General features: G+C 43.4%; 2 protein-coding genes across 2 annotated transcripts in view; one reads left to right on the top strand and one right to left on the bottom strand.

Moving 5' to 3' along the window:
* Positions 1 to 27,317, bottom strand: part of SHISAL2A (shisa like 2A) — a 58,602-nt gene that overhangs the window by 2,328 nt on the left and 28,957 nt on the right.
* LOC103010880 (cytochrome c oxidase assembly factor 7) lies at positions 1,319 to 16,657 on the top strand. Its single transcript, XM_007164447.2, has 3 exons — positions 1,319 to 1,480; positions 5,282 to 5,422; positions 15,415 to 16,657. The coding sequence occupies exons 1-3, from the start codon at positions 1,375 to 1,377 to the stop codon at positions 15,861 to 15,863; spliced, it is 696 nt and encodes a 231-aa protein (XP_007164509.1). The 5' UTR covers positions 1,319 to 1,374; the 3' UTR covers positions 15,864 to 16,657.

Raw genomic sequence — 27,317 nt, 5'->3', positions numbered from 1 at the left:
CACGTACAGTCAGCTGCTCTACAATAAGGACGTGGTTGGAAGTAGTCCACTCTCTGATGCTGTTAGGGATAGGTTAATAATGAAGCCATTTGGGAAGCATTGCTATAGGTGATGGGAAACCATGGACTGAGCTCCAGTGAGGGCTCTAGAGGAGGAATGGCTGGGACTCAAAGATGAATAGGAACTGACTGTCTTTGGAGAGCTTTCAGTCTAGGCTTTATGGAACCAATGATTCTGAGCAGGAGAAAAAGCAAAAACCAGCTGAAGTTCCTCTCCTCCTTCCTATGTCTTTGACATGTTCCTCTTGTACCTCATTCTTTTATTTAAAAAAGATTTACGGGGCTTCCCTGGTGGCGCAGTGGTTGAGAATCTGCCTGCTAATGCAGGGGACACGGGTTCGAGCCCTGGTCTGGGAAGATCCCACATGCCACGGAGCAGCTGGGCCCGTGAGCCACAATTGCTGAGCCTGCGCGTCTGGAGCCTGTGCCCCGCGATGGGAGGGGCCGCGATAGAGAAAGGCCCGCGCACCGCGATGAAGAGCGGTCCCCGCACCGCGATGAAGAGTGGCCCCCGCTTGCCGCAACTGGAGAAAGCCCTCGCACGAACCGAAGACCCAACACAGCCAAAAATAAATAAATAAATAAATAAATAAATAAATAAGAAAATCCTTTAAAAAAAAAAAAAAAAAAGATTTACGGCACCTCTCTGTACCTCAGTTTCCTCATTGGGAGAATGGGGATAACAATAATTCCTACCCCATAGGGTCACAATGAGTGCCATGAGAATTAGTATAGTATTAGTATAAAGCTCTGCTTAGGAAAGCAGAGATGAACCAGATTTTTCATTGCACTTGTACAGACTTATGAACACTGTTTGTCTAGCTACACCTGGCACATAGTAGGTGCTCAAAATACTTGCTGAATGAATAAACAAATGCCTTCCTACTAAACTGCAAGCTCTTTAAAGGCAGGGACCATACTTCCTAGCTGTTGTATTACTAAAACCAAGCACTTGGTGACGCACACAGAGGCGCTTAGGGAACACCGAATTAACGAATGAATGGAATAAATGACTGCAGGCAGAGAAGCATTAAGACCACAAGGCTGGCACAAAGTGCTGCAGAAAGACTGCTACCACTTTCAGGAGTGGGCTGACCAGAGGGAAAGATGGGACAGCCAAAGACTAACAGCTTGAGGACAGAGGAGAGCCTAGGCTCCGGGCACGGTGCCTTCCGGACGCCCGGGTGACCGCGGACCTCGGCGGCACGCCCCTCCCAGGCCCCGCCCCTCCGCCGGCTCACGTGACCGTGGGGCGGGCGGGCGGCGTGGCCATGAGCAGACTGGCTGGGTGATTTTGGCTGGGCGAGCAAGAGCCATGGCGGGCGTGGTGGACTTCCAGGACGAGGAGCAGGTGAAGTCCTTTCTGGAGAACATGGAGGTGGAGTGCAACTACCAGTGCTACCGCGAGAAGGACCCGGACGGTGAGCGCCGCCTGCACGGCCTTAAGGACACGTGAGGGCTCGGTGCGCAGGGACGGGGGGCTGGACGGGTCACGCGAGCGACCTCTGAGAGGATCTGGAAGGGGCCGCGGGCCGGAGACGCGGGGTCTGTAGGACGCGGACGGCTCTTTGTGTGTTGGGGAGGGGCGGGATGGGTTCTACGTGACTTGCGGGGCTCGCAGCCGGGGCTTACTCTGCCGGCGGCACCGAGCCTGGAGGCCGGGCTGGAAGGCAGAGAAGCGCGCGGGCGTTTGGAGTAGAGGGACTGGGGCTACATCAGTCAACTGATAAAACGTCCTGTCCTCGTGGAGCTTATGTTCTAGTGGGGGGTATTGGACAATAAACAGAAGAAAATAAATGAGATAGTGTGTTAGAAGGTAGTGCAGTGGGAAAAAGAACTGACTGAGAGGTATCAGGAGTTCGGGAGGGCAATTTTAAATTGAGTGGTCAGGGAGAATCATTGGGAGAGTGGCATTTGAACAGTGTTGAAGAAGGTAAGGGAGAATCATGCCAGGCAGAGGTAACAGCTAGTGAAAAGGCTCTGAGGCGTGAATGTGCCCCGTGTGTTCTGGGAACATTGAGTTGACTTCAGTGTGTGGGTGGATGGTGATGTCCAGAAGGGGCCACGCAGAGCAGTCAGTATCTTTGGGTGGTTTTCTTCTTCTTACTTCATTTTTATAAAGGGGGAAAAAAAAATGGCACTGGCCCTACCTTCAAATAGCTTGCATTCTAGCTTGAAGCTGACCAACTACAGAGTTGCTCTGCAGTGTATGATGGCTTAAAAAGAACTCAGGGTTGTTCTTTGAGGGCTGGTCTATGTCCTGAATGTAGGGAGATTTCACAGGAGTTGGAGTCACTGAAGAGCAGAATGGTTGGGGAAGACTTCTGGAAGAGGTCAGGAGGGATAGGCAAGTAGTGTTGATAAAATGGAGCAGAGGAAGAGAAGAAAATGCTCTTTTGGAAGGTTGAAGTCAGAATGTAGTCAGAAATAAGATTGACGGGGACCCTGGGCCACAGTGTGTCAGACCTTTTTTTTTTTTTTTAACATCTTTATTGGAGTATAATTGCTTTACAATGGTGTGTTAGTTTCTGCTTTATAACAAAGTGAATCAGCTGTACATATACATATATCCCCATATCTCCTCCCTCTTGCATCTCCCTCCCACCCTCCCTATCCCACCCCTCTAGGTGGTCACAAAGCACCCAGCTGATCTCCCTGTGCTATGCAGCTGCTTCCCACTAGCTATCTATTTTACATTTGGTAATGTATATAAGTCCATGCCAGTCTCTTACTTCGTCCCAGCTCACCCTTCCCCCTCCCCGTGTCCTCAAGTCCATTCTCTACATCTGTGTCTTTATTCCTGTCCTGCCCCTAGATTCTTCAGAACCCATTTTTTTCCCTTAGATTCCATATATATGTGTTAGTATTCGGTATTTGTTTTTCTCTTTCTGACTTACTTCACTCTGTATGACAGACTCTAGGTCCATCCACCTCACTACAAATAACTCAATTTCATTTCTTTATATGGCTGAGTAATATTCCATTGTATATATGTGCCACATCTTCTTTATCCATTCATCTGTCCATGGACACTTAGGTTGCTTCCATGTCCTGGCTATTGTAAATAGAGCTGCAATGAACATTGTGGTACATGACTCTTTTTGAATTATGGTTTTCTCAGGGTATAGGCCCAGTAGTGGGATTGCTGGGTCGTACAGTAGTTCTATTTTTAGTTTTTTAAGGAACCTCCATACTGTTCTCCATAGTGGCTGTATCAATTTACATTCCCACCAACAGTGCAAGAGGGTTCCCTTTTCTCCACACCCTCTCCAGCATTTATTGTTTGTAGATTTTTTGATGATGGCCATTCTGACTGGTGTGAGGTGATACCTCATTGTAGTTTTGATTTGCATTTCTCTAACAATTAGTGATGTTGAGCATTCTTTCATGTGTTTGTTGGCAATCTGTGTATCTTCTTTGGAGAAATGTCTATTTAGATCTTCTGCCCATTTTTGGATTGGGTTGTTTGTTTTTTTGATATTGAGCTGCATGAGCTGCTTGTAAATTTTGGAGATTAATCCTTTGTCGGTTGTTTTGTTTGCAAATATTTTCTCCCATTCTGAGGGTTGTCTTTTCGTCTTGTTTATGGAGTGTGTCAGACCTTGAATGCTACGGAAAGGCTTTTAGACTTTATTCTGTAGGCAGTGGAAAGCCATACATGTTTTTGTACTCTGGAGATGTACGGAGCAGTGAAGTAGGGGAGGGTGGGCATATAAGAAGGGCAGGCTGCAGCACTTTAGAAGGAGAGCCCGAGAGGAGGCTGTAGTTACTATAGCTACTTCTATATTAGTCTTCAAAATCATCATTTCTCACCTGGGTTACTGAAATAGCCTTCTAACTTGACTCTCCATTTGCACCGTCACTCCCTTAAAATCTATTCTCTACTCACAGACTGATAATTACATTTTTATTTTGTTATTTTAAATGTTTATTAGATTTTTAAATGACAAAGTAACACATTTTTGTTACTATCAGTGTTGAAGTGTGTCCCTTCACACTTAACTTCCTCCATATTCATCCAGACACATACAAACATATATATTAGAATGACCTTTTAAAAATGCAAATCGAATCATATTGCTTCCCTTCTTAAAACCCTCCAGTGGTTTGCCATTGACTTGGAGTAAAATCCCAATTTCTTCCTATCTTCTACAAGGCCCTGTGATTGGTCCCTGCCTTCTCCTCACTTCCTGCCTCTTTCTTCCTGGATCCAGCCACATTATACCTTATTTGTGCCAAGCTTATTCCCTCTTTTGGGTCTTTTTATTCACTGTTCCTTGTGCCTGAGACTTTCTGCCTCCTTCCCATTTCATTGTCTTTAAATAGCTAGTTCATTCATGTTATTCACATCTCAGCTTACACATCGAAGTCCCCAATAAGGCCCTCCCTGATCGCCCAGTCTATGTTAACCATTCCCCCAACATGCACAACGAACTATCTTATCCTGTTTTAGTTCAGTCATATTTGTTTATTAAGGTTTGAATGCATCTTGCTAACCTATTTACTTATTTATTGTATTTCCTCCTCTACAATGTAATTTTTAGGCAGGGAAGTGACTGTATTCCCAGCAACTAAAGCAGTGTCTTGTACATTGATGCAGATAGATGCTCAAATATTTGTTGAATGAAAATGAACAAGAGATGGGTGTTATTGTGGATGAAAAAAAAGGGACAGAGGAGAGAGATGTTAAGGAGAGGCTTGCTGGGACTAGAGACTGCCAAGGAGAGGGAGTCTATTTCCAACTCCTTTGGTAGCTGCCATTTCGACTCTTTCTTCTTAATGTACCCAGCCTGGCCAAGGATTAAGGTATAGTCATCAAAGCATCCCTTTCTTGCAGCTATGAAGACTAGCCCATGGACCCTGTTGGTTCCCAGTGTTTTACTGCTGAACTTCCTGAGAAGTTCCAAAGCTAGCAAAGTTTCATTATGGGAGCCAGTGCGTCTTTGGGCCTTGCTGACAGGGAACAGAGGGTTGGTGAGTGGTGCAGCCAATGCGGGGCCAAAGTCTCCCCAGTCTGTACATTGCTCTGTCCTAGGCTGTGGGCGGACAGTGCCATTTGTAGGAGTGGCTGCACACGACCTGCATTCTTTGTGGCGAGGTCACCTTGCCACACCTCAGGAGGAGAGAGGCTGGTCCTAAATAAAAGGCACATCTGGCCTGCCACACCTGGACCCTCCCCACTGCCCCAGACTTGAACAGCAGCTTTTGTCCTTTCCTCACAGGTTGCTATCGGCTGGTAGACTATTTGGAAGGGATCCAGAAGAATTTTGATGAGGCTGCCAAGGTGTTGAAGTTCAACTGTGAAGAGAACAAACACAGTGATAGCTGCTACAAACTGGGGGCCTATTATGTGACTGGGAAAGGTAAGGAGGGGCCTGCTTTCTTTGGTCCTTATCACTGATGGTAGTGCTGACATCACATCCTGAGGCTCATACTGAGCCCTCTTTACAGAAGGGTCCTCACAGGCATTGGGGAAGCATGTTGTAGGAAAATTTGGAGTCAAGAGTTTAGCAAAGTGATGGAGGGACGAGCACAGCCTTTCAAGTCAGGCAGACCTTAAGGAATGCTGTTTGCAAGTAGTGGGACCTTGAGCCGGTCACGTTAACTCTGTGCGTCAGTTATATCACCTGTAAAATGGAGAGAAAAATAGTACTTGCTTCATAGGGTTGTTGTCAGGATTAAATAAGGTAATGTAGGTAAAGGCATCAGCATGTGCCTGGCACAGAGGAAGGGACCAATAATTAATTCCTTTCCATCTGCTTTTCTCCTCATGACCTAATTGCAGTTGGTATTCAGTAGTGTTTAAGTTATCTATTGCTAAATAACAAATTATCCCAACAAACCTATCATTTCACATAGTTTCTGTGGGTCAGGAATTTGGGAGTGGCTGAGCTGTGTGCCTCAGGGTCTCTCAGTGAGGTTGCAGTCAAGACATTAGCCAGGGAGCCAGGGCTGTAGTCCTTTGAAGGTTAGACTGGAACCAGAGTTTCCAATCCTAAGCTGGCTCACTCACGTGGCTGTTGGTGAAAGCTTCTGTTCCTTGCCAGCTGCTGTCAGGAGACCTCAGTTCCTTGTCACATGGATCTCTTCATGGGCTACTTGTATGTCCTGGTGACATGGCATCTGGCTTCCTCCAGAGTGAGTGATCCAAAGAGGGAGCAAGATGGAATCCACAGTGTCTTTTATACTATACCCTTGGAAGTCACATACTTTTCATTTCTACCCCACTCTGTTTATTAGAAATGAGTCAGTAAGTTTAGCTTACACTAATTGGAGAAAACTTAAATTCCACCTGTTGAAGGAAGGAATATCAAGAATTTATGGGTTGGGACTTCCCTGGTGGCACAGTGGTTAAGAATCTGCCTGGCAATGCAGGGGACATGGGTTCGAGCCCTGGTCCAGGAAGATCCCACGTGCCGTGGAGCAACTAAGCCTTGCACCACAACTACTGAGCCTGTGCTCTAGAGCCCACGAACTACAACTACTGAACCTGCATGCCACAACTACTGAACCTGCGTGCCGCAACTACTGAAGCCCACACGCCTAGATCCCATGTTCCGCAACAAGAGAAGCCACCGTAATGAGAGGCCTGCACACCACAATGAAGAGTAGCCCCTGCTCGCCGCCACAACTAGAGAAAGCCCGCACACGGCAACGAAGACCCAACGCAGCCAAAAATAAATTTATTTAAATAAATGAATTAAATAAATTAAAAAGAAAAAGAATTTATGGGTATATTTTAAAACCACCACAAATAGGGAATATGACTTTAGACAGGGAACTCTGTTTTTGCTCACTAGAGCATGAGCTTCTTGAGGATGATCCCTTGTTCCCAGTACCCAGTGAAGCCTGGTTAGAAGGATGTTCAGTGAAACTTTGATGAAGAGGATGTCTTTTTAAATCTCTAGAGCTGTGTGCGCTATTTCTGCCTTCACATGGGACATGGGGTCTGTGGTAGTCTCAAAGTTGAAGAAAGTTTAGCATTAATAGGAATATCAGGTTCCCTTGCTTGAGCAGAGGAGCATTTCTTTGGCTTAGTAACTCTCCTAGTATCTTTTCCTAAGGAAATAACTGGAAATGCAAATAAAGATTATATGCAAAGATTCTCACCCCAGCATTATCTATCTGGCAGAATTTTATTTTCATTAATTTATAATTTATAAGTAATATATAACTGCATTATATTAGTTATTTTTTTAAAAAAATCTATGTGCCAACAGTAGCAGTTTAGTTAAATAAATAATTTACTTCCAGCAGCTGGAATGTTATTTAGCCCATTAAAAAATAATGTTTTGGGACTTCCCTCGTGGCGCAGTGGTTAAGAATCTGCCTGCCAATGCAGAGGACACAGGTTCGAGCCCTGGTCTGGGAAGATCCCACGTGCCGCGGAGCAACTAAGCCTGTGCACCACAACTACTGAGCCTGCGAGCCACAACTACTGAGCCCACGTGCCACAACTACTGAACTCGCACGCCTAGAGCCTGTGCTCTGCAACAAGAGAAGCCACTGCAGTGAGAAGCCCACGCACCGCAACAAAGAGTAGCCCCTGCTCGCCGCAACTAGAGAAAGCCCGTGCGCAGCAATGAAGACCCAATGCAGCCAAAAATAAATAAACAAATAAATAAATTTTTAAAAAAATAATAATAAAAAAATAATGTTTCTACATAAGCAGAACACTCTACTGACATAAATCACAACAAGATCCTTTTTGCCCCACTTCCTAAAGTAAGGGAAATAAAAGCAAAAATAAACAAATAGGACCTAATGAAAGTTAAAAGCTTTTGCACAGCAAAGGAAACCATAAACAAGATAAAAAGACAACCCTCAGAATGGGAGAAAATATTTGCAAACAAAACGACCGACAAAGGATTAATCTCCAAAATATACAAGCAGCTCATGCAGCTCAATATCAAAAAAACAAACAATCCAATCCAAAAATGGGCAGAAGGCCTAAATAGACATTTCTCCAAAGAAGATATACAGATTGCCAACAAATACATGAAAAGATGCTCAACATTACTAATCATTAGAGAAATGCAAATCAAAACCACAATGAGGTATCACCTCACACCGGTCAGAATGGCCATCATCAAAAAATCTACAAACAATAAATGCTGGAGAGGGTGTGGAGAAAAGGGAACCCTCTTGCACTGTTGGTGGGAATGTAAATTGATACAGCCACTATGGAGAACAGTATGGAGGTTCCTTAAAAAACTAAAAATAGAACTACTGTATGACCCAGCAATCCCACTACTGGGCATATACCCTGAGAAAACCATAATTCAAAAAGAGACATGTACCATGATGTTCATTGCAGCTCTATTTACAATAGCCAGGACATGGAAGCAACCAAAATGTCCATCAACGGATGAATGGATAAAGAAGATGTGGCACATACATACAATGGAATATTACTCAGCCATAAAAAGGAATGAAATTGAGTTATTTGTAGTGAGGTGGATGGACCTAGAGTCTGTCATACAGAGTGAAGTAAGTCAGAAAGAGAAAAACAAATACAGTATGCTAACACATATCTATGGAATCTAAAAAAGTGGTACTGATGAACCTAGTGGCAGGACAGGAATAAAGACGCAGACGTAGAGAACGGACTTGAGGTGGGGAAGGGGAAGCTGGGATGAAGTGAGAGAGTAGCATTGACATATGTACACAACCAAATGTAAAATGAATGGCTAGTGGGAAGCTGCTGCATAGCACAAGGAGATCAACTTGATGCTTTGTGACGACCTAGAGGGGTGGGATAGGGAGGGTGGGAGGGAGGCTCAAGAGGGAGGGGATATGGGGATATATGTATATGTATAGCTGATTCACTTTGTTGTACAGCAGAAACTAACACACCATTGTAAAGCAATTATACTCTAATAAAGATGTGAAAAAAGAGAAAAAATAATGTTTTAAAATAATTTTTGTTGACATCAGGAAAGGTTTATGATATAATGTTCAGTGAAGAAAGCTGAACACAAAATTACATATGATGTGAACTCAGCTATATAATACACTGTGCAAAAATAAAAATGTTCCTAGCTGTTTAGTCTCTGAATTTGTGTCTTGGTAAAGTTTTGGGTTCCTTTTGTCTTTATATCATATTTTACTACATTTTCCACAGGGACTTTGAGTTCCTTATTGAATTAAGGAGAACAAAAGAGATTGTGGAGGTTGTGAAATTATTTTCCCTTCTCTTTGACAAACTTATATGATTAATGATTGTGCACTGAGACTTTTTTTTTTCTTAAGTGCTCCTTGTTGAGCAAATTTTTAGTATTTACTCTGTACAGTGAAGCAAAGATGGACCAGTGTGGGGAAGAAATCTTTTTTTTTTTTCACCCCCTCCCCAAGGAAGAAGTATTTATACTAATACCTGTTAACCTGGGAGAGCTTGATAAGTGTCTTTATAGAGAGACATGTAAAGTACTTTGGGGGTTCAGTTCTGGGAGCATGTCATCATCAGGGGGTGCTGAGAGGAGGAGGCATTGAAACTGGTTCTTAAAGGACAGAGCAGATTTTATTTGCTTGAGGTAGAATAGAGTTATGTCTTCTCTTCAGACTAGAGAGCAGGTAAGCAGGTGAAAGAACACAGAGTGTTTAGAGAATAATACTTGATCCTCTGTTAAGCTGACATTGTTAAATAATTTCCTCGAGGTCAGGTGTCGTCACAGGAGATCCCATTAGCTGATCTTTGCTCCTCAGACTCTTTTGGATTGTTGGTTAGGAGACCTTGGGCCCTGCCATGTCTAAAAGCCAATACTGTTGACCCCCCTGCCTAGTTCTGAGCCTGAGAATTTGCCCTCTGTTCTGAAAACACACCCAGTGTCCTTTCTTGACAAAGACTGGTTAATAACTCTCCTTTTATCAAGGATAGCTTGGGGCAGTGGGGAAGAGTGGGAGGTCACTTTTCATCCTAAGCTGACGGTGTGGTATCAGGCAAGGCATTTTCCTTCCCTGAGCTACAAATACCTCAATGACAAAATTGGAGTAATAAGGTCAGCTCACACCTTATTCATAGGATTTTTCTGAGCATCAAATGAACTCACATGTGACTGCTTTGTTAAATTGTAAAACATTCTATCAGTGTGAACAGGTCTGGTTTATGTTGGTTGCTGCAGAAGTTACCTTGGATTGGACACTTAGAGTGACCCAAGGAATATTTTGCCCAGGTATTTTCATCAGTGAAATCAGCTTTGAACTGTTTTTGTGAAGCCATTTAAATGTCTTATGAAACGAAGTGGAAAGTAACTCTGATATATCGCTTTGATGAAATATTCTTAATAAAACATATGAAGATGGGTTTCTAGTGGGGAGTGAAGAACACATGATTACAACATGTAAAAACAAGACCAAACTACATTGAAAAGGTAGTAGGAGGAAATACACCAAAAGTTAATAGTGGTGGTCTCTAGGATGTGGCAATGAATTATAAGTTAGTGATGATAATTGCAAACAAACCTTTATCTCTAGGCAAAACCACTCCAGACTGCATATAGTTGACTGTTTACTGGAAGATTTGACTTGGAGTTCTTACAGGCATCGCAAACTTAACAAATCCAATATAGAATTCTTAATTGTTTTCTTTTTCTCCCAAATATTGCACCCCTGTTGTCTTCCAGTTTAGCAAGTGGTATCTCTCCCTGCCTAGTAGCTTGTGGCCAGTTTAGCTCTAAAATATGTTTCAAATCTGTCCTGTCTCTCCCTTTCCTGCTACCATATTTATCCAAGCCACCTTTCTCTCTTGCTTCATTAATGCAGTTATCTAATCTTCTTTCCATAAGGCAACTAAAATGAACTTTTAAGGATATAAACCATGGATTCAATAAAATATATGAAGCAACTATTTTCAGACATTGGAGAATAGGCAGTGCAGTACAGTGATCCCTGAGAAAAGGGAAACACACAGGATGAGCCCCATGAATGATTGCTTTGGCTTTTTGCCTGGAGGTACTTTTCAGACTAGGCACAAAGAGGTGGAAGCCAAGTAGAGTATGATAGTCTTGCTGAACTGATGAGGCAGAGGTCAGAGTTTCTGGCCACTGAGGCTGCCAGAGTTTGCAGGACAGGATACCAGAGAAGAAGAAGCTACACAGAGAGGAGCTCCAGATAGCCACATAGGGGTGCTCTTAAGTCTTTGGCTCAGTGTTAAGCTGCACATGCATAGGAGGAGACTCTGAGAGACCTTGCAGTGAAAAGCTACCGGGGAGGTGTGAACTGAAAAGAGACTTCAGAGGTTTCACAGTGTTGGGAGTTGTTTGAATTCCACCAGCCAGAGTGGAGAGACCTTATTGAATACAGACTGCAGAAAGGTTCCAAAACTTAGAAACAAGCCTCAAAAGGATCAGGCTGATTCACCAGTGAATTAGTTACTTGCGAGAACAAAACTCAACAGTCTTTAGTAAAAGGTGAAAGATTTATGTGATCTGAAGAGAAACCAGGGTATAACAGTCTTTAAATGAATACAACAAAACCAGAGTGAACAAAGTAGCATCTACAATGTCCAGCATAAAGTAAGAAATTGCTAAACAGAAAAAAAGCAGTCAATAGAAACAGACCCAGATGTGACAGGGATGTTGGAATTAGCATCAAATATTTTTAAACAAGGAAAATAAATTTTTTAAAGGGTTTAAATAAAAGATGGACACAATGAATGAACAGATGGGAAATCTCATCACAGAAATTGAAACTATTAAAAAGAACCAAATGAAATCCTGCAATTGAAAAACATAATATTTGAAATGAAAAATTCATTGGACAGGCTTAATAGCAAATTGGACACATCAGAAGGAAATAATCAGTGAATTTGAAAGATCACTGAACTTGAAGACAGGATTGAAGATGTTATGTAAACTGAAGCACTGAGAGAGGAAAAGCAAAACAACAACAACACAGAGCCTCAACCTGTGGGGTTCACTATCCCTTAATCTAACATAACGTGTATTGGAGTCCAGAAAGAGAAGAGATTGGGGCAGAAAAAAGTATTTGAAGAAATAACAGTATAAAATTTCCAAATTTGATGAAAAATATCACTCCACAGATCCATGAAGCTTAGTGGATCCAAACAGGGTAACCAATGAAATCATACCTAGATACATTATTACCATTTGCTGAAAGCCAAAGGTAAAGAGAAAAATCTTAAAAGCAGTCAGAGAAAAAAACACATTGTGGGGAACATTGGTGAGAATAATCACTGACTTCTCATCAGAAGTAATTAAGCCAGAAGACAAAAGAACAACATCTTTTAAATGCTGAAAGAAAAAAACTGTCAAACTTGAATTCTACTTTATTGAAAATATTTTTTTAAATGAAGATGGGGAATTCCCTGGTGGTCCAAGGGTTAGGACTCCACGCTCTCACTGCCGAGGGCCCAGGTTCAATCCCCGGTCAGGGAACTAAATCCCACAAGCTGTGTGGCACAGCCAAAAAGATAAATAAATAAATGAAATGAAATAAATTCATTTTCAGATAAACAAAAGCTGAGTGAATGAGTCGCTGGCAGACCTACACGACAAGAAAAGTTAAGAAAAGTTGTTTGGGTAGAAGGAAAATGATAAAAAGGTGGACACTAGGATCCATACAAAAGAAGAAAGTGCACTGGACTATACATGTAAATATAAGAAGTTTTTCCTCATTTCTTAATGTCTTTAAAAAACTGAAGCAAAAATAATAGTCATGTTATGGGGCTTACACTATATAGAAGTCAAACAAATAAATAATATGTTTAGAAGTAAAACATGACAGCAGTAGTACAAAGAATAGAAATGTGGTAAATGAAAGTGTACTATTGTAAGGTTCTTACATTATACGTGAAGTGCTTAATATTAATTCTTGGTAGATTGTGATTACGTATACATAGTATTTTCACTAGGTAAACCACTGATAAAAGAAGTATTACTAAAAAGCCAATGATGAGAATGAAACGGACTATTAGAAATATACAGTTCAAAAGAATTGTAAGAAAGGGAATAAAGGAACAAAAAGCATTTGGGACAAATGGGAAACAAATAAGGTTGTAGACTTAAACCCAGCTATATCAAGAATTGCATTAAATCTAAGTAAACACTCCAGTAAAAGGCATAGATTTATCAGGCTGGATATAAAAGCAAGACCTAATTATATACTGTTTAAATAGAAAGGTGGCAGAAATGCATTCTCAAAACTGAAAGAACTCAGAGGCTGTAGAATCTATATGCTTTTCTAGAAAAAACTATCTGATAACCAGTAAGTAGGTGAATCAAGAGAAATAATTCAGGAATGGAGGAGCTCTGAAAAGACTGGTGATGAGCAGAATCCCATTTAGAATGAATGTTGGGCTAATTAGGGTTACTGAATAGAATGTAAATAATATAAACCTTTATGGCATAAAAATGCTACAGCATTTACTGAGCACTTATTATGTACTAGGCTCTTTGTAATAGAGAGGTAGGGGGAAGTGTGAGGTGACAACATCCTCATGAGTCAATACTGTCTGAAATTTGGTTAAAAAACAAAACAAAATAGTGATGCTAACCTTTTAATAATCTATAACTCTAGGGGCTCATTTAGGAAATTTCTCTGTTGAAATATTCATTTGAAGTTAGTTTCTTCAGCTTCACTTCAGTTTGGTTGTCTTAACAATAAATGCAAGTAAAATCAAAGTTAAATTTTTTATTTACAAGTAGCATGTGTAATCCAGTTTTTCAAATGACACCTGATCCTTGAACAACACGGGTTTGAACTATGCAGGTCCACTTACAGGTAGATTTTTTTCCAATAATTAATACTACAGCAGTACTACACAGTCCTCTGTGGGTTGAGTCTGCCGATGTGGAGGAGCCACATTTAGGGAGGGCTGACTCTAAGTTATTCTTGGATTTTTGGCTGTGTGGAGAGTGGGTGCCCCTAACCCCCATATCATTCAAGGGTCAACTGTACTTCTGTCTAGCTGTCCATTCAGCCAGCCGACATTTAACTCGAACACATGCTATAAAGATGACTGGAATAGTGTCCTCTTAATGATAATGATGGTTATTTCTAGGTGGTATGTTTGGAGTGACTTTAAAAACTAAATGTTGAGTTACTTACAATGTTTCTCTTTTTGAGAATGGAGATTTGAAATGTTCCATTAAAAAACAAAACAAAACAAAACAAAAAACAAAGAAAAAAGTGAGCCCTGTCACCACCTCCCCTTAAAGTGATCCATTAGCAGCTTCCCATTGCTCCTAGGATTAAGTGCAAGGTCCTTAAGGAGACCCATCAGACACTCCATGATCTGGCCCCTGCCTGCCTCTCCAGCCTCCCTTCCGTAGTGATTTCTGGGTTCTAGCCACATGGGCTCCTTTTCTCTTTGTATCCTATTCCTGCTGCCTGGAACAATTTTCTTTGCCTTTTTCTTTTCTTTTTTTTTTTTTCACTCCATATTTTATTTTCTTTTCCTTCTTTTTTCCATTATATCACAGCTCAAATGTCCCTTCTTTGGGGAAGCTTTCCTTTTTTTAAATTTAATTTAATTTTATTTTATTTTTGGCTGCATTGGGTCTTCGTTGCTCTGCGTGGGCTTTCTCTAACTGCGGCGAGCGGGGGCTACTCTTCGTTGCTGTGTGGGGGCTGCTCCCTGCAGTGGCTTCTCCTGTTGTGGAGCACAGGCTCTAAGTGCTCGGGCTTCAGTAGTTGTGGCTCACGGGCTCAGTAGTTGTGGCTTGCAGGCTCCAGAGCGCAGGCTCAGTAGTTGTGGCACATGGGCTTAGTTGCTCCGAGGCATGTGGGATCTTCCCAGACCAGGGCTCAAACCCGTGTCCCCTGCATTGGCAGGAGGACTCTTAACCACTGCGCCACCAGGGAAGCCCCTGGGGAAGCTTTCCTTGACCTTGCCTCCTAGTTCAGAGCCCTGATACATTCTCATAGCATTCTGTACTTTTTCTCCATATGCTTGTCACACTTATAATCATACATTTACTTGTGTGCTCGTTTAATGTCTGTCTCATTAGACCACAAGATTCACAAAGGCAGGGACAGTATCTGTTCCTTAGAACCTAGCATATTAATTGGCAAATAATACACATTCAGTATATATTAAAATTAAACGTTTAATGAAGTGCTTATAAGATGCTATGATCTTGCTGTTACCCTCAGAGGTAAGATATTATCATTTCACCCTTTTTTACCTGGTTAAGCTTCCTTATAAGATACCATTTGAACAGAAGATTCCATGGCTAAAGAAGCTGGAAAGTCTGTGCAGTATACCAGGCCATCTTCTTTTCATGCTGCCTTAGCTCAAAGTATATAAACTTTATTCAGGAATTGCTCCCTGACTTTGGCCTGAGACATTCAGGTTCTGCCCTGGCTTAGGTTGACTTTTTTTCCTTCCTCCCAGGTGGACTAACCCAGGATCTGAAAGCTGCCTCCAGCTGCTTTCTGATGGCATGTGAGAAGCCTGGAAAGAAGTCCTTGGAGGCATGCCACAACGTTGGTCTCCTGGCACATGATGGACAGGTCAATGAGGATGGCCAGCCCGATCTGGAGAGGGCCAGAGACTACTACACAAGGGCCTGTGATGGCAGCTATGCATCTAGCTGCTTCAACCTCAGTACCATGTTCCTGCAGGGTGCCCCCGGCTTTGCCAAGGACATGGGCCTGGCATGCAAATACTCAGTGAAAGCCTGTGACCTAGGCCATGTCTGGGCCTGTGCCAACGCCAGCCGCATGTACAAGCTGGGGGATGGTGTCGATAAGGACGAAGCTAAGGCTGAAGAGCTAAAAAATCGGGCCCGGCAGCTGCACAAAGAGCAGCAGAAAAATGTCCAGCCTTTAACGTTTGGGTAGTGTGGCCCACCCTCCCAGGCAACGGTCAGCTTGAGGCTGGCACCTCCTATTTCTGATGCAGCCCTTGGAGGTCGACCTGCTGGAGCAGAAAGACTTGGGATTTAATATCAGTAACTCTGATTGTATAGACCCATTGCCCCAGAGCGTCACCTACTGGGATGTAGTCTGAAATGTGTATTTCAATCAGTATTCCTTTATCTGGTGTGATCCACATTTATGGGATCTTGGTTCTCAAACTCTTGCAGCTCTGTGAAAAACAGCAAACCAGTGAGCCATAGAGATTGGAGGGTGTGGGCAGGAGAGACAGAGCAGGGAGTTGGAAAAATTAGCAGCCACAGGGCCTGAAAGAATCAGACATCATCATCATTATCACCATTATTTTAGTTGGGAGGGCTTAAAAAATCAGAAAGTATCTTGATTTACATAATAGCGGGTTTAAGGAGCTAAGAACAGTTAAATAGTCATGACTGCCACCCTCTGACTTAATCATTGGGTGTGGGCTTCCTTTTTGCCTTTAGAGTCAGATCTTTCAACAAATTCAGAGATTGGGAGTTACGTGTGACGTAAAAGTTAAAGGCTGTTATGCTTCAGGGTTGCTAAAGAGGATACAACATAAGCCTTCCTTTAGTGGAGACATGCACACGTTAAAAATTAACATCCCCAGGCTACTCATCTGGCACAGCTAATAAGGTAACTTCAGCTAGGGATTTGTATGCAAGGGTTGGTGATACGTTTTGTCCCTCAGAACTGAACCTTTTTAACTGTCCCTGTGAATAAACTATTTTGATTGATTAGTAGTTTGTGTTATTAGTGTTCGCTCCAGATTCTTGGTAAGGTAGAGATTATGTTCTTTGTGGTGGTTGTGCCTTTTAAGAATGTTTGCTTTTTCTGTTATCTTCCTTACTTGACACTAGGGGGCGAGCTTGTCATTTGCCTGCTGATGACAGGATCATTATTTCTGTCATCACTTAATGTTTTCGGGCTTTCAGTTTTGCAACGTGTATTGGAGAGGATGTGGAGAAATTGAAAGCCTTATACGTTGTTGGTAGGAATGTAAAATGGTGCAGCCACTATGGAAAACAATATGGCGATTCCTCAAAAAATTAAACAGAATTACCATATGGTCTAGTAATTCTACTTCTGGGTATATATCCAAAAGAATTGATAGCAGGGTCTCCAAGAAGTATTTATACACCCATGTTCATAGCAGCATTCACAAAAGCCAAAAGGTGGAAACAGGGACTTCCCTGGTGGCTCAGTGGTTAAGAATCCACCTGCCAGTGCAGGGGACACGGGTTCGAGCCCTGGTCCGGGAAGATCCCACATGCCGCGGAGCAACTAAGCCTGCATGCCACAACTACTGAAGCCCGTGCGCCTAGAGCCCATGCTCCGTAACAAGAGAAGCCACCGCATTGAGAAGCCCGTGCACCACAACGAAGAGTAGCCCCTGCTTGCCGCAACTAGAGAAAGCCCGTGCGCAGCAACGAAGACCCAACGCAGCCAAAAATAAATAAAATAAATACATGTATTTTTTAAAAATGCAAAGAATAATAATATATTGTCCAGCAGGGTCCAAGGCCATTTCATATCCAGGTTGCTATGGGAAGGAATAGGTTGATAAGAGCCAGCATGGTTGAGTTTCTCACTTCTGTGCAACCTTTGAGGTAAGGTTTGAAAATGGGTTTTCACACTCTGGTCTCAGCAGACAAGATCATTACTCTGTCTTCTGGCCAGCAGGCAACTATATCCAACATTTTTCCTCCATCCCAGGCTTGAGCTGGATGGTGTAATGGGGAAGAAGTTTCATAATTGACCAGTGGTTTGTGTTCTCGTTAGTGTTCTCACTAAAATCTCAGTGTAGTGCTCAGGACTGTGAGAAAGGGAATCAGGACTCCCAGAGAGAGAGGAGGAGGCTGGGGGGTCTTGAGATTTGGGTTTTGTCATACAGAGTCACTGACGGGTTTTGAGCGGGAGAATGTGATGATAACATTTGGAAATTAGATCACTGTAGTGTGGAAAATGGATTAAAGAGCCTGTGGGAGTAGGAGGAGGGTGGAGTCAAGCATGGGGTTAAAAAAAACCCAGATTTCTAGCCTGGGCACATGGATGGATAGGGGAGCCACCTGTATTGATTTGGAGCCTTTGAGATTGAGGGGAACAAAAAAACTTTTTTGAGCTGTTTGCTAATTTTTAAAAAAATTGAGAAATACTTTACATTTTTAATTTGTCAAAGTTTTATGAAATTGCTTGAAAAATTTTGTGAGAGGGAGCATGGCAGAGGGAAAAGGCCTAGACTTCAGGCCCTACAGATGTGGGCAACTCTGGCTTAGTCAAAGAATTACTAAGTGCAAGTGTTAAAGAATGAGAAAATACAAATTAAAAAATAATTTTATGTATTTAAAAAGCATTAAGTAATCACTTTGGGGGGGGGGAAAAAAAACTGCCTTGGCTTCCTGACATTCGTTTTGCAGTTTAGATCTCTTATTTTGAACTCTACATTGAGGTTGGTGGCACCAGACTCTTTGCAGTTCCTAGGTCTAAAGGTCTTAACCTGGGTACCAATGTGGGTTTTGCCCTTTATTGGCTGTGCCACCCTGGGCAAGTTACCCAACCTTCTGGGTCTCAATTTTGTCACCTCTCACGTGGGGATAACAGTGCCTTCTACTAGGGTTGTTAAGAAGATTAAATAGTACCTCTTATCACAGAATGATAACTGTTCCTTTAGAAAGATTTTTATGGGACCAGATTTTACAATTAGATAATTGTTTTCTCTCCAAGTGGCAATGTTTGCTTGTGAGGTAGTCTAGCTTCTAAAACAGTCTGCCTTTGCTGCCATTCTTTTCACATCCAGGGAGCTGATGGGCCTCAGCTCTCTAGGGGTGTGCAGGCATCAAACAGCTGCAGGAGGCAGGCCTGATGAGGGGCTGGGGTGGGCCCTGCCTTGCCTCCTCCCTTCTCTTGCTGCCCCAGTGGAGACAGGGTCCCTGAGAAGACTTGCACCTGCTGGGGGCCCAGAGTGGAAACTATTCCCAGCTGGTGCCCCTCCCCAGGCTTGAGGAATGGTGATTGTGTTACAGTTTATAAATCAGGCCTCCCCACTGTCTAAAGGGGAAAGGCCAAAATTCTTTCTCCAACACATGTGTCCCCACCCCCATGATACAGTCCCTCCTCTGTATTTAGCCCCATCTTGTTCCTAACAGGCTTCTGCAACAGGGAACTGCTTGTACTTTCTGCACTGCCCCCCACACCCCCCAGCCAAAAAAACAAGTAATAACAAAAACACCCAGGCTGGTTTTTTACTGCTGTGCTTTTTGTTTTGCTGGTTCCTCTGTCTGGAATGCCCTTCTACCTTTTAAGTAGAATGCCTTTCATCTTTTAAGGTTCTGGAAGCATTCCCTTCATCCCCCAGGCCAGGATAGAGGTTTTCTCTACCCACTAGTGCCCGGAGTTTCCATCTGTCACAGTGCTGATCACACTGTGTTATTTGTGTATTTATGGTCTCCACGTCCAACAAGACTCTGAGTTCCTGGAGAACAGGGACTTGAGCCTGGGTACATGCTAGGCCAACAGCGGCTGCTTGCTGAGATGAACAGCACAGAGTGGCATCTTAGCCTCCCAACCACTCCAAGACAAATCAGGCTCAGGCTCCTCTGTGCACATCCAAGAACCGGTGTAAGCTGCAGGACTGTACTGGTTTTGAAACTAACTGCTTATCAAGAAAAGCTCCTGTCTAAGCCGGAGCTGGCACATGAATGGATCGGTACTCTTTCTTGGATTCTATTCAGGAAGATGTCTTAAAAAAAGAATGTTTTGAAACAATGAAGGAAAAGGACCCAACCCAGGGCCACCCTAAAGTACATGCTCAGTAACTTAATGCCAGCAAACCAATATTAATATCCTCATGGATAAAGAATCACAAGTCCAAGTATGCCACACTTTTCTCTTGGAATACTACGAATATCTTTCTTGAAATTCTAAGAATTAATGGTCTTTGCTCCTCATTATAATTACTTATTTTCCTGTTCGTCTCCCTGGTTAGTCTATGAGGTTCCAAAGATAGGGACCAAGAATCCTGTCCTCTTTGAAATCCTTCAAAGATTTTTTGGCCCTTACAGCAGCGGTGACCCCCTACCCCTCAATCTCTTGGGGCACCTACTTAAAACAGAGATTCTTGGGTCCACCTAGACATACTAAAAGAAAATCAGGATTTTTTTTTTTTGGCTGCACCACGTGGCTTGCAGGATCTTAGTTCCCTGAACAGGGATCAGACCCAGGCCCCCTGCAGTGGAAGTGCAGAGTCCTAACCACTGGACCACCAGGGAATTCCCGAAAATCAGGATTCTAAATAAGCAAATCCCAGGAGATTCTTAGGCACCCGCTCAAGTGGTATATAGTCTGAGCTTCTTGGCATCAGGTCCCCCGCGCAGTCTGGGCTCCACAGCTTCAGCTCTTTGCACAGTAGTTCCACCAAAACATCCTGCTTTCTTGCCCTACTTGGGACAAGCCTGGCCAACTCCTAATAGCCCTTCAAAACTCAGCCCAGATGTCACAACCTCCAGGAAGCCCTCCTGGACTTCCAAGGTCTGTGATGCTCTGACAGTCCTTGTGCTTCTGACTCTAGTTCTTTTCACATGGTTTGGAATAGGCTGTAAGTGTGTCAAGCACATGGATTATGTCTGACTCATCTCTATTCCCAGGGCCTACCTCAGGACCTCACAGATAAGGTACTAAATAAATCTTTATTGAAGGAAAGGGAAGGGAAGGGACTCTGGGAATAAATCTTATTTTCCAGTGGGTCCACTGAGCATTGAAAAGGTAGTGCTTTGGAGAAGGATCTGGATTTAAATCATTTCTCTGCCACATATAAATGTGTTACGTTACCTCTCTGAGCCTCATTTTTCTCATCTCTGAAGTAGGGATAATATTTACTTTTCAGGGCTAATCAGTGGATTAAAGGGTTAAATGAGATAAAGTAAGTGAGGTGCTTAGCTCAATGCCTGGCACATTCTAATTGTGTAATAAGTCGCTGAGGGACTCTCTTCTGGAACTAGAACTAGGCTTACTCCGTACAGCTCCAGAGAGCAAAACTAGGCCCCGTGGATGGAGGCTGCAAGGAGACAGACTTCAGTTCATAGAGGTCGGAATAGAAGGAAGAACTTTTTACTGGACAGAATGGAAAGACATGGGAAGAGGTGAACTTCCTCATAGGAGTGTGCAAGCCGAGGGTAGATGCTCACCTGTCAGGGCTGATGCAGAGGTGACTGATTCTACATGAGGTTTGGGGTGGGGGTGGGTTTGAGTGTGGTGAAAGATGGGATCCTCATGAGGCATTGCCATTTAGTGCCTCTGTAACTCATTATTCATTCAGCCAACACTGAGAGTGTCCTCTCGGTTGGGCCCTAGGTTGGGCACTGGAGACATAGCTGAATCTGACAAGTTCCCCATCATTTAGGAGCTCACAGTCTAAATAATGATCATTTACTGAGCATCTACTATGTGCCAGATGCTCTCATCCTCTCAACAACCCTCTAAGGAAGTTTTTATTCTCACCATTTTTCAGACAAACTGAAGCCCAGACAGAAAAAGTGGCTTGCAAAGAGACACACAAACCCAGAAAGTAGTGCAGCTGGGGTTAAAATTTAGTCCTGCCTGTCTCCTAATCCCTCTTTCCTCTGTCTAAGCCTGCTTGTCATCCAGATGTTGAAAATTCTTTGCAGTCTCTGGGAGATTCCCCAAACAGCACCCTTCTGGGCACCAAGTAGATGCTAATGAACATAGTTAAAAGGCTGAGTTCAGCTTCAGGAGGACATGGTCTCCCTGCAGCACGCTCTGTGCCCCAGGGTTCTCTCCAGCCTGGGCCATGTGGAGGGCCCGGGAGAACATGCTGAGGTCAGAGCTCACTGCTCACATGACCAGCTGAGCCGCCTGGGTCAGGGCTCCTTGAGGGAACTTGAAACCCGGCTGGGTTCCATCAACTCCAAGAATAGCAGCTGACCCTACTCTCCCCAAGCCGGTGGCCTCTGATCAGGTTCCAGGAGGCCCCAGTGGACTCCGGCCATCAGTGGCAGCGAGCTGAAGCTGCTCTGGGGTGGGGTAATAACAGCCACGTTTATTAAGGGCCCACTGTGTGCAGGGCACCTCCTGGAGGAGGGGACATCCTTGGAGGAAGGTCTAGGAAGTATGGAACCCATTTTACAGATGAATATGTTGTGGCTCACAAATGTTGAGAACTTGCCCAAGGTCACAGTGAGTATGTAGCAGAGCAGGATTTGAGCCTGGTGTGCCTTTGCCAGTGACCCTGCTTCTGTGAGAAGAGAAGAGTACTCTCTAGACCCCTGAAGAGTCCTAGGCAGAGGAGACAAATGACATCAGTTTTCAAAGTGATGTTATTCCTGCAAAGTGGGGCCCGTGTGCTTAGAAACACAGGATTTGAGAGGCAGCAGAGATCCCCATTCACTTGAGCCTATTTCCTCATCTATAAAATGAGAATCACACCCACATGTCAGGTGAATAAGCATAAGCACAGACTTTGGAGCCAGGCAGGATTAGAGTCCTGTCTCTGGCGTTTCCTAATGATTAAGACCTTAGACAAATCACATCGCTGCCTCTCTGAGCCTGTTTCCTCATTCATTTGTTCCACAAATAGCTTTTGAGCACCTACTGTGTGCCAGGCATTGTTCTAGTAGCTGGGGATACATCAATGAAAAAAGCAGACAAAAATCACTACCCCTGTCAAGTTTATATTTTAGAGTTCTGGAAAATACCTCAGGATTGTCATGGGGATTAAATGGAGAAATGTACAGTGGTGTCATATGTCTGGTAATGTAATGGTGTCTGGCAAATAATAAGTAGTTAGTTTAATGATATGATTATTATAATGCGAACTTGCCTGGTCAGTGCTCAGTGAAAAAACATTTCATTTGATACTGAATTTAACCATTTAATTTAATAGGTAAAGAAACTGACACCAGAGAGGGCATGAAATGCCTCCAGTGGTCTAGCGAGGCAATGGTAAGTTCCCAACTCCTAGTCTGGTGTTTGTACCACCATCCACTAAACCCAGAGGGCTGTCTCTGACAAAGGGAGCCAAGGAGGGAGGGGGGAAGACTGAGACTTATAGCCAGTGAGTTTCAAGGTAGGCGTTTAACTAACTGATAGACTCCAGAGCCCAAGTGGGCTTTAACTCTCTTGGTGCCAAATTCTTCCTGTGTTTCTCAGGTGTGCCAGGAGCTTCCCAGGCCCTGCCTCCACATGCGCGTATGGTAGGACGGGCTGAGGGTGGGGTGGGGCGATGAAGAGCTGAAGATGCAGGGTGCTTTCCAGGGCCAGCTTCATGGAGATGCCACCCATGCATTTGCACAGGGCCCCATGCTCAGTTTAATGCTCTGCCATCACCGTCTTGAAATTCTTAATAATTTTTGAACAAGGGGCCCTGCATTTTCATTTGTATTCCACTGGACCCCACACATTTTGTAGTTTATTTGTGTAGGTGCTGTGCTCTGGGGTGGGAGGCAACCGCCTCCAACCTGCTGTGGTCCTGGGACTTGTCAGAGGCTCATCAAATCCTATGGGCCAATGGCTGAGTCACCAACAGACAGGAAAGAAACCAGACCAAGTCCCACCGTAATGGGTCTGACCTGTGACTGCAAATCTCTAAGAGGCTGTAACCGGGCAAGGGAAAGACAGGCTCTAAGGAGGCTCTGGGGGTACAACAGGAACCCACAGAAAAGAGGCATGATCTGAGGGGGGTTTCTGCTCAGTGTGAGAAGGGCTTTTCTAATAGTCAAAATATAACCCCAACATATAAAGCATACCTCAATAAAACTGTTAAAAATATAATACTGGCAGCTAACATTGACTGGGTGCTTACAATGTGCAAGGAGTTGTGCTAAGCACTCCACTGAAAACATAGAGGACAGCAGAGTGGTCGTGAACGCAGGCTCTGGAGCCATACTGCCTTCTTTCAGTCCTGGCTCCACCACTTATTAGCTGTGTGACTTGGAGCAACTTAATTGACCTCTCTGTGCCTCCGTTTCATCATCTGGAAAATGGTGATAAGAATGGTACCAACGTCCTGGCGTTATTGTTATTAAATGAGTTTACAGTTTGAATAAAAAGAAAAAATCCCCCCAAAAAACAAAAACAAAAAACAAAAAAAGAAGAATCTGAAAAAAAATAGATTTATATATATACACACACGCACATACATATATATGTAATATATGTATATATATGTATGTATAACTGAATCACTTTCCTGTACACCTGAAACTAACACAACATTGTAAATCAACTACACTTCAATTAACAGTAAAGGGAAAAAAGATTCAGTTTTCTAAAAAAAAAAAAAAAATGAGTTTACATATGGAAAACACTTAGAACAGTGTTTGACATATACTTGTATCTAAGTGTTTGTTAGTTATTGTTTTATTTAATCTTCAAGACAATCCTGTGGTGTAGCTATTATTTAGCATTATTCCCATTTAATAGATACGTAAACTGAGCCTTAGAAAAGGTCAGTATTTGCTAATCACAGAGTTGGTAAGTGGTAGAGCTGGGATTTGGCCAGCAGTCAAGGAAGTTTCACCTTCCACCTTAGGACTTAGGTCAGACTTCATGACAATTAGTCCACTGCTTAGACCAGAGTAAGCATCTACTCTTTGTTAAATTAATCAGTTAGTCATTATTTCTTTCATCTCTGAGATGCTAAGCCTCTAGGAAATGTGTGCTCTGCTGGAGGAGGATTCAGGAACCCAGCTGTCTTGGGATTTCTTACCAATTGTTGACCTCCACATAATTAAATATCAAGTATGACCCACGCTACGCCTTCTGAATTAATTGCCTAGGTGTTCCCTTCTTTCCTCCCTATGGGCATTGCCCAAGCTCCAGTCTCATTATCCCTCTGGACTCTGAACTTAGCACCACTGTATACTAACCCTGGTCTCTCACATCTGCATAACATTTCGCATTGTGCAGGCCTCTGAACAGATCCCAGCCAGCCAGGGCTACCTGCCCTAGGACCAGAGCAGACTGCATGAGAGCAGTGTGCAGTCTGGACCACGGGGGAGCTTGGTGAGTTGCTGCTCTCTGGGTGGTTATTTGGGGATCTTCTAAGGCAAGGAGTGGACTGAAAGGGGCAAGGCCCTCACCAGTGTTCACCGTCACTCACGCTTAAGATCTTGGATTCAGAACCAGTGCTCAGGGAAGATTGTCTGAAGGCAGGCAGTCCTCAGCTCCTCTGGAAGTTTAGACATTATCCCTTCGTGAAGTTCCAACTACAGAGGGCTGGGGCCCTAAAACTGGTCCCTGCCACAGAATATCTTTTTCCCAAATTGCTATCAACTAATATCGAGGATTGCTGTAGGACACACAGTGAAGTGCCACCGTATCTATATTAATAATAAGAGCAAACACTCACTCTGAGTCAGGTACTGTTCTAAGTGCTTTGTAAATATTAACTCTTTTAATTCTCACACAAACCCCATGGGGTGGGTACTGTTTTTATTTAACTGACAGAAATTCAACTTTACTTGCTGTGAATAAAAAGGGAGATGGAAAGAGAAAGCCCAATAATATATTAAGTATTTCACCCACTCAGCATATGCCGCAGGATGACCGTGTCATGGGAGAGGTAAATCTGCTGTTCCTTCTGTTGGTATCAGTTCCTACATGCCCCGTACAATCCACGGTGTGTGCACATTTCACCACACTGAGTGCGATTCTAGTATTTCTTGCCCCCAAGCAAGCCAATCTCTTCATCAGAAACCTCCCCAAAGAAACAGCAACCTGTTCCATTGCTAGAAGACAAATTGGCTGTGCTGTTCAGAGATGGTTCTATACTCCTGCTTGATGGGTGATTGAAAGGCTCTCCAAGGATAATCTTGAGTACACACAATTCTGTAGAACCTTAGCCCAGGTAAGCTTTGACTGACCTTTAACTCACAAATAAGGTGACCAACCAATCTCAGTGTGCCTGGGACTAAAGGGTTCCTGGGACGCGAGACTTTCAGTGCTAAAACTGAGCAAGTCCCAGGCAAACCGGAATGAGTTGGTGTCTCTATTGCGTAACACATCTCTGGGGCTGCGTGAGAGCCCTGTTGAGGTCATGGTCCATTCTGTCATTCTTTGTGAGGCTCTCAGGAGAAATTCTTGTCTGATCTTCAGACCAAGAATAGTTGTGTGTCTCCTGAGGAGTAAGTACTTTGTTTTTATCTCATGTACACAGTGAACTGTGTGAGTGAACAGCTTTCCCTTTTTGCCTTGGCTGCTGGAAGTCTTAGAGCTAAAAACGTGGGACGCAAATTTAGCTGTGCCCGTCACTATGTTCTGTACTTTATGCATCATTCCAGGCTCCACTTCGTCCCTATTTTGTTTTTCTCAAACTTATCTTGTCCTGTCGTAAACTTAATGATCTTGTTTTACTTAAATGTCTTTCTGGATTAAGATAGGGTAAAAGTAAACAGTTCTTAATTTAGAGTCTAGACTATCTTGCCCATAGTCATTGAAAATCTGCAATGATCTGCAAAATTTATGTGTACGTATATTGTTTTTCTGGGGAGAAGGAGCCATGGATTTTAATGTTTCAAAGGAGTCTGTATTCCCCAAAATATTAAGAGCCATTGGTATAAGTGAACCAAAAAACAAATAAATGCTTTAGGTCAAAGGAAGTTGGAAGGTTGAAAGTTTCAATTGTAGTACATAATGGTCTTTTAAAATGTTGGAGTGATGGTATGGAGGAATGTTGGTAGGGCAGAACATTGGAATGGCAGAGAGAGGAAGGCTGGTGGGGTGGAGTGGCCCCCCCATAATGGAATGGCAAGGTGAAGGAATGTGGTGTGCTGGGATATTATTTTGTTAGAATATTAGTATTTCTGGAATGTTGGTGTGACTGGGTTCCTAGAACACCTCCTTCTAGATGTCCTGACATCCTCCTTGCTTAGTTTTACCTTAGGGTTGGGCTTCTATCTGATTCAGCCTCTATATCTTCCATATCTCCTACTCAGTGTCCTATTAAGAGCCCAGCGAAGATTGGTTGCTGGAGCCTTGTGCCAATGGGCACCAGGCTGGCCCATGGGCTCCTGTCAATTTCACACTGAGATGCCTATTCCTTTCTGACTTTGCCTGTTCTTCTTTGAGATATATCTCAAATACCTTGCAGACTCAGGACCCCAGTAGACCACCTTGTCCATTTCTCTGTCTTCAGTGCTTGTCTCAGGGCCTGCCCAGAGGGCATGCCCAGTTTATGGCTACTCTAGGGCATGCCAAGCTGCTGGCCAGTGGGCCACCTGCAGATGGGGCTCTCAGGGCTGGAGTTCAGCTTCTGGGGATGTTAGGCTGAAGGCAACTCAGGATCCTTGGAGTTGATCATGAGAAGGGGAAGCCAGGTTAGAATAAGTTGCGGGGGAGTTGAGGCTTCATTACCAGAGGAACCTGATCTAAAGGCCAAATTCAGGA

The sequence above is a fragment of the Balaenoptera acutorostrata genome, chromosome 1, assembly GCF_949987535.1.
Source record: "Balaenoptera acutorostrata chromosome 1, mBalAcu1.1, whole genome shotgun sequence".
Classification (NCBI taxonomy): Eukaryota; Metazoa; Chordata; class Mammalia; order Artiodactyla; family Balaenopteridae; genus Balaenoptera; species Balaenoptera acutorostrata.
This window is presented reverse-complemented; position numbering and strand designations above follow the sequence as displayed.

Coding starts and splice junctions, on each gene's coding strand:
- LOC103010880 (XM_007164447.2), top strand. CDS start 1,375: ATGGCGGGCGTGGTGGACTTCCAGGACGAGGAGCAGGTGAAGTCCTTT. Junction 1,481..5,281: donor CCGCGAGAAGGACCCGGACG/GTGAGCGCCGCC, acceptor CTTTCCTCACAG/GTTGCTATCGGCTGGTAGAC. Junction 5,423..15,414: donor CTATTATGTGACTGGGAAAG/GTAAGGAGGGGC, acceptor CCTTCCTCCCAG/GTGGACTAACCCAGGATCTG.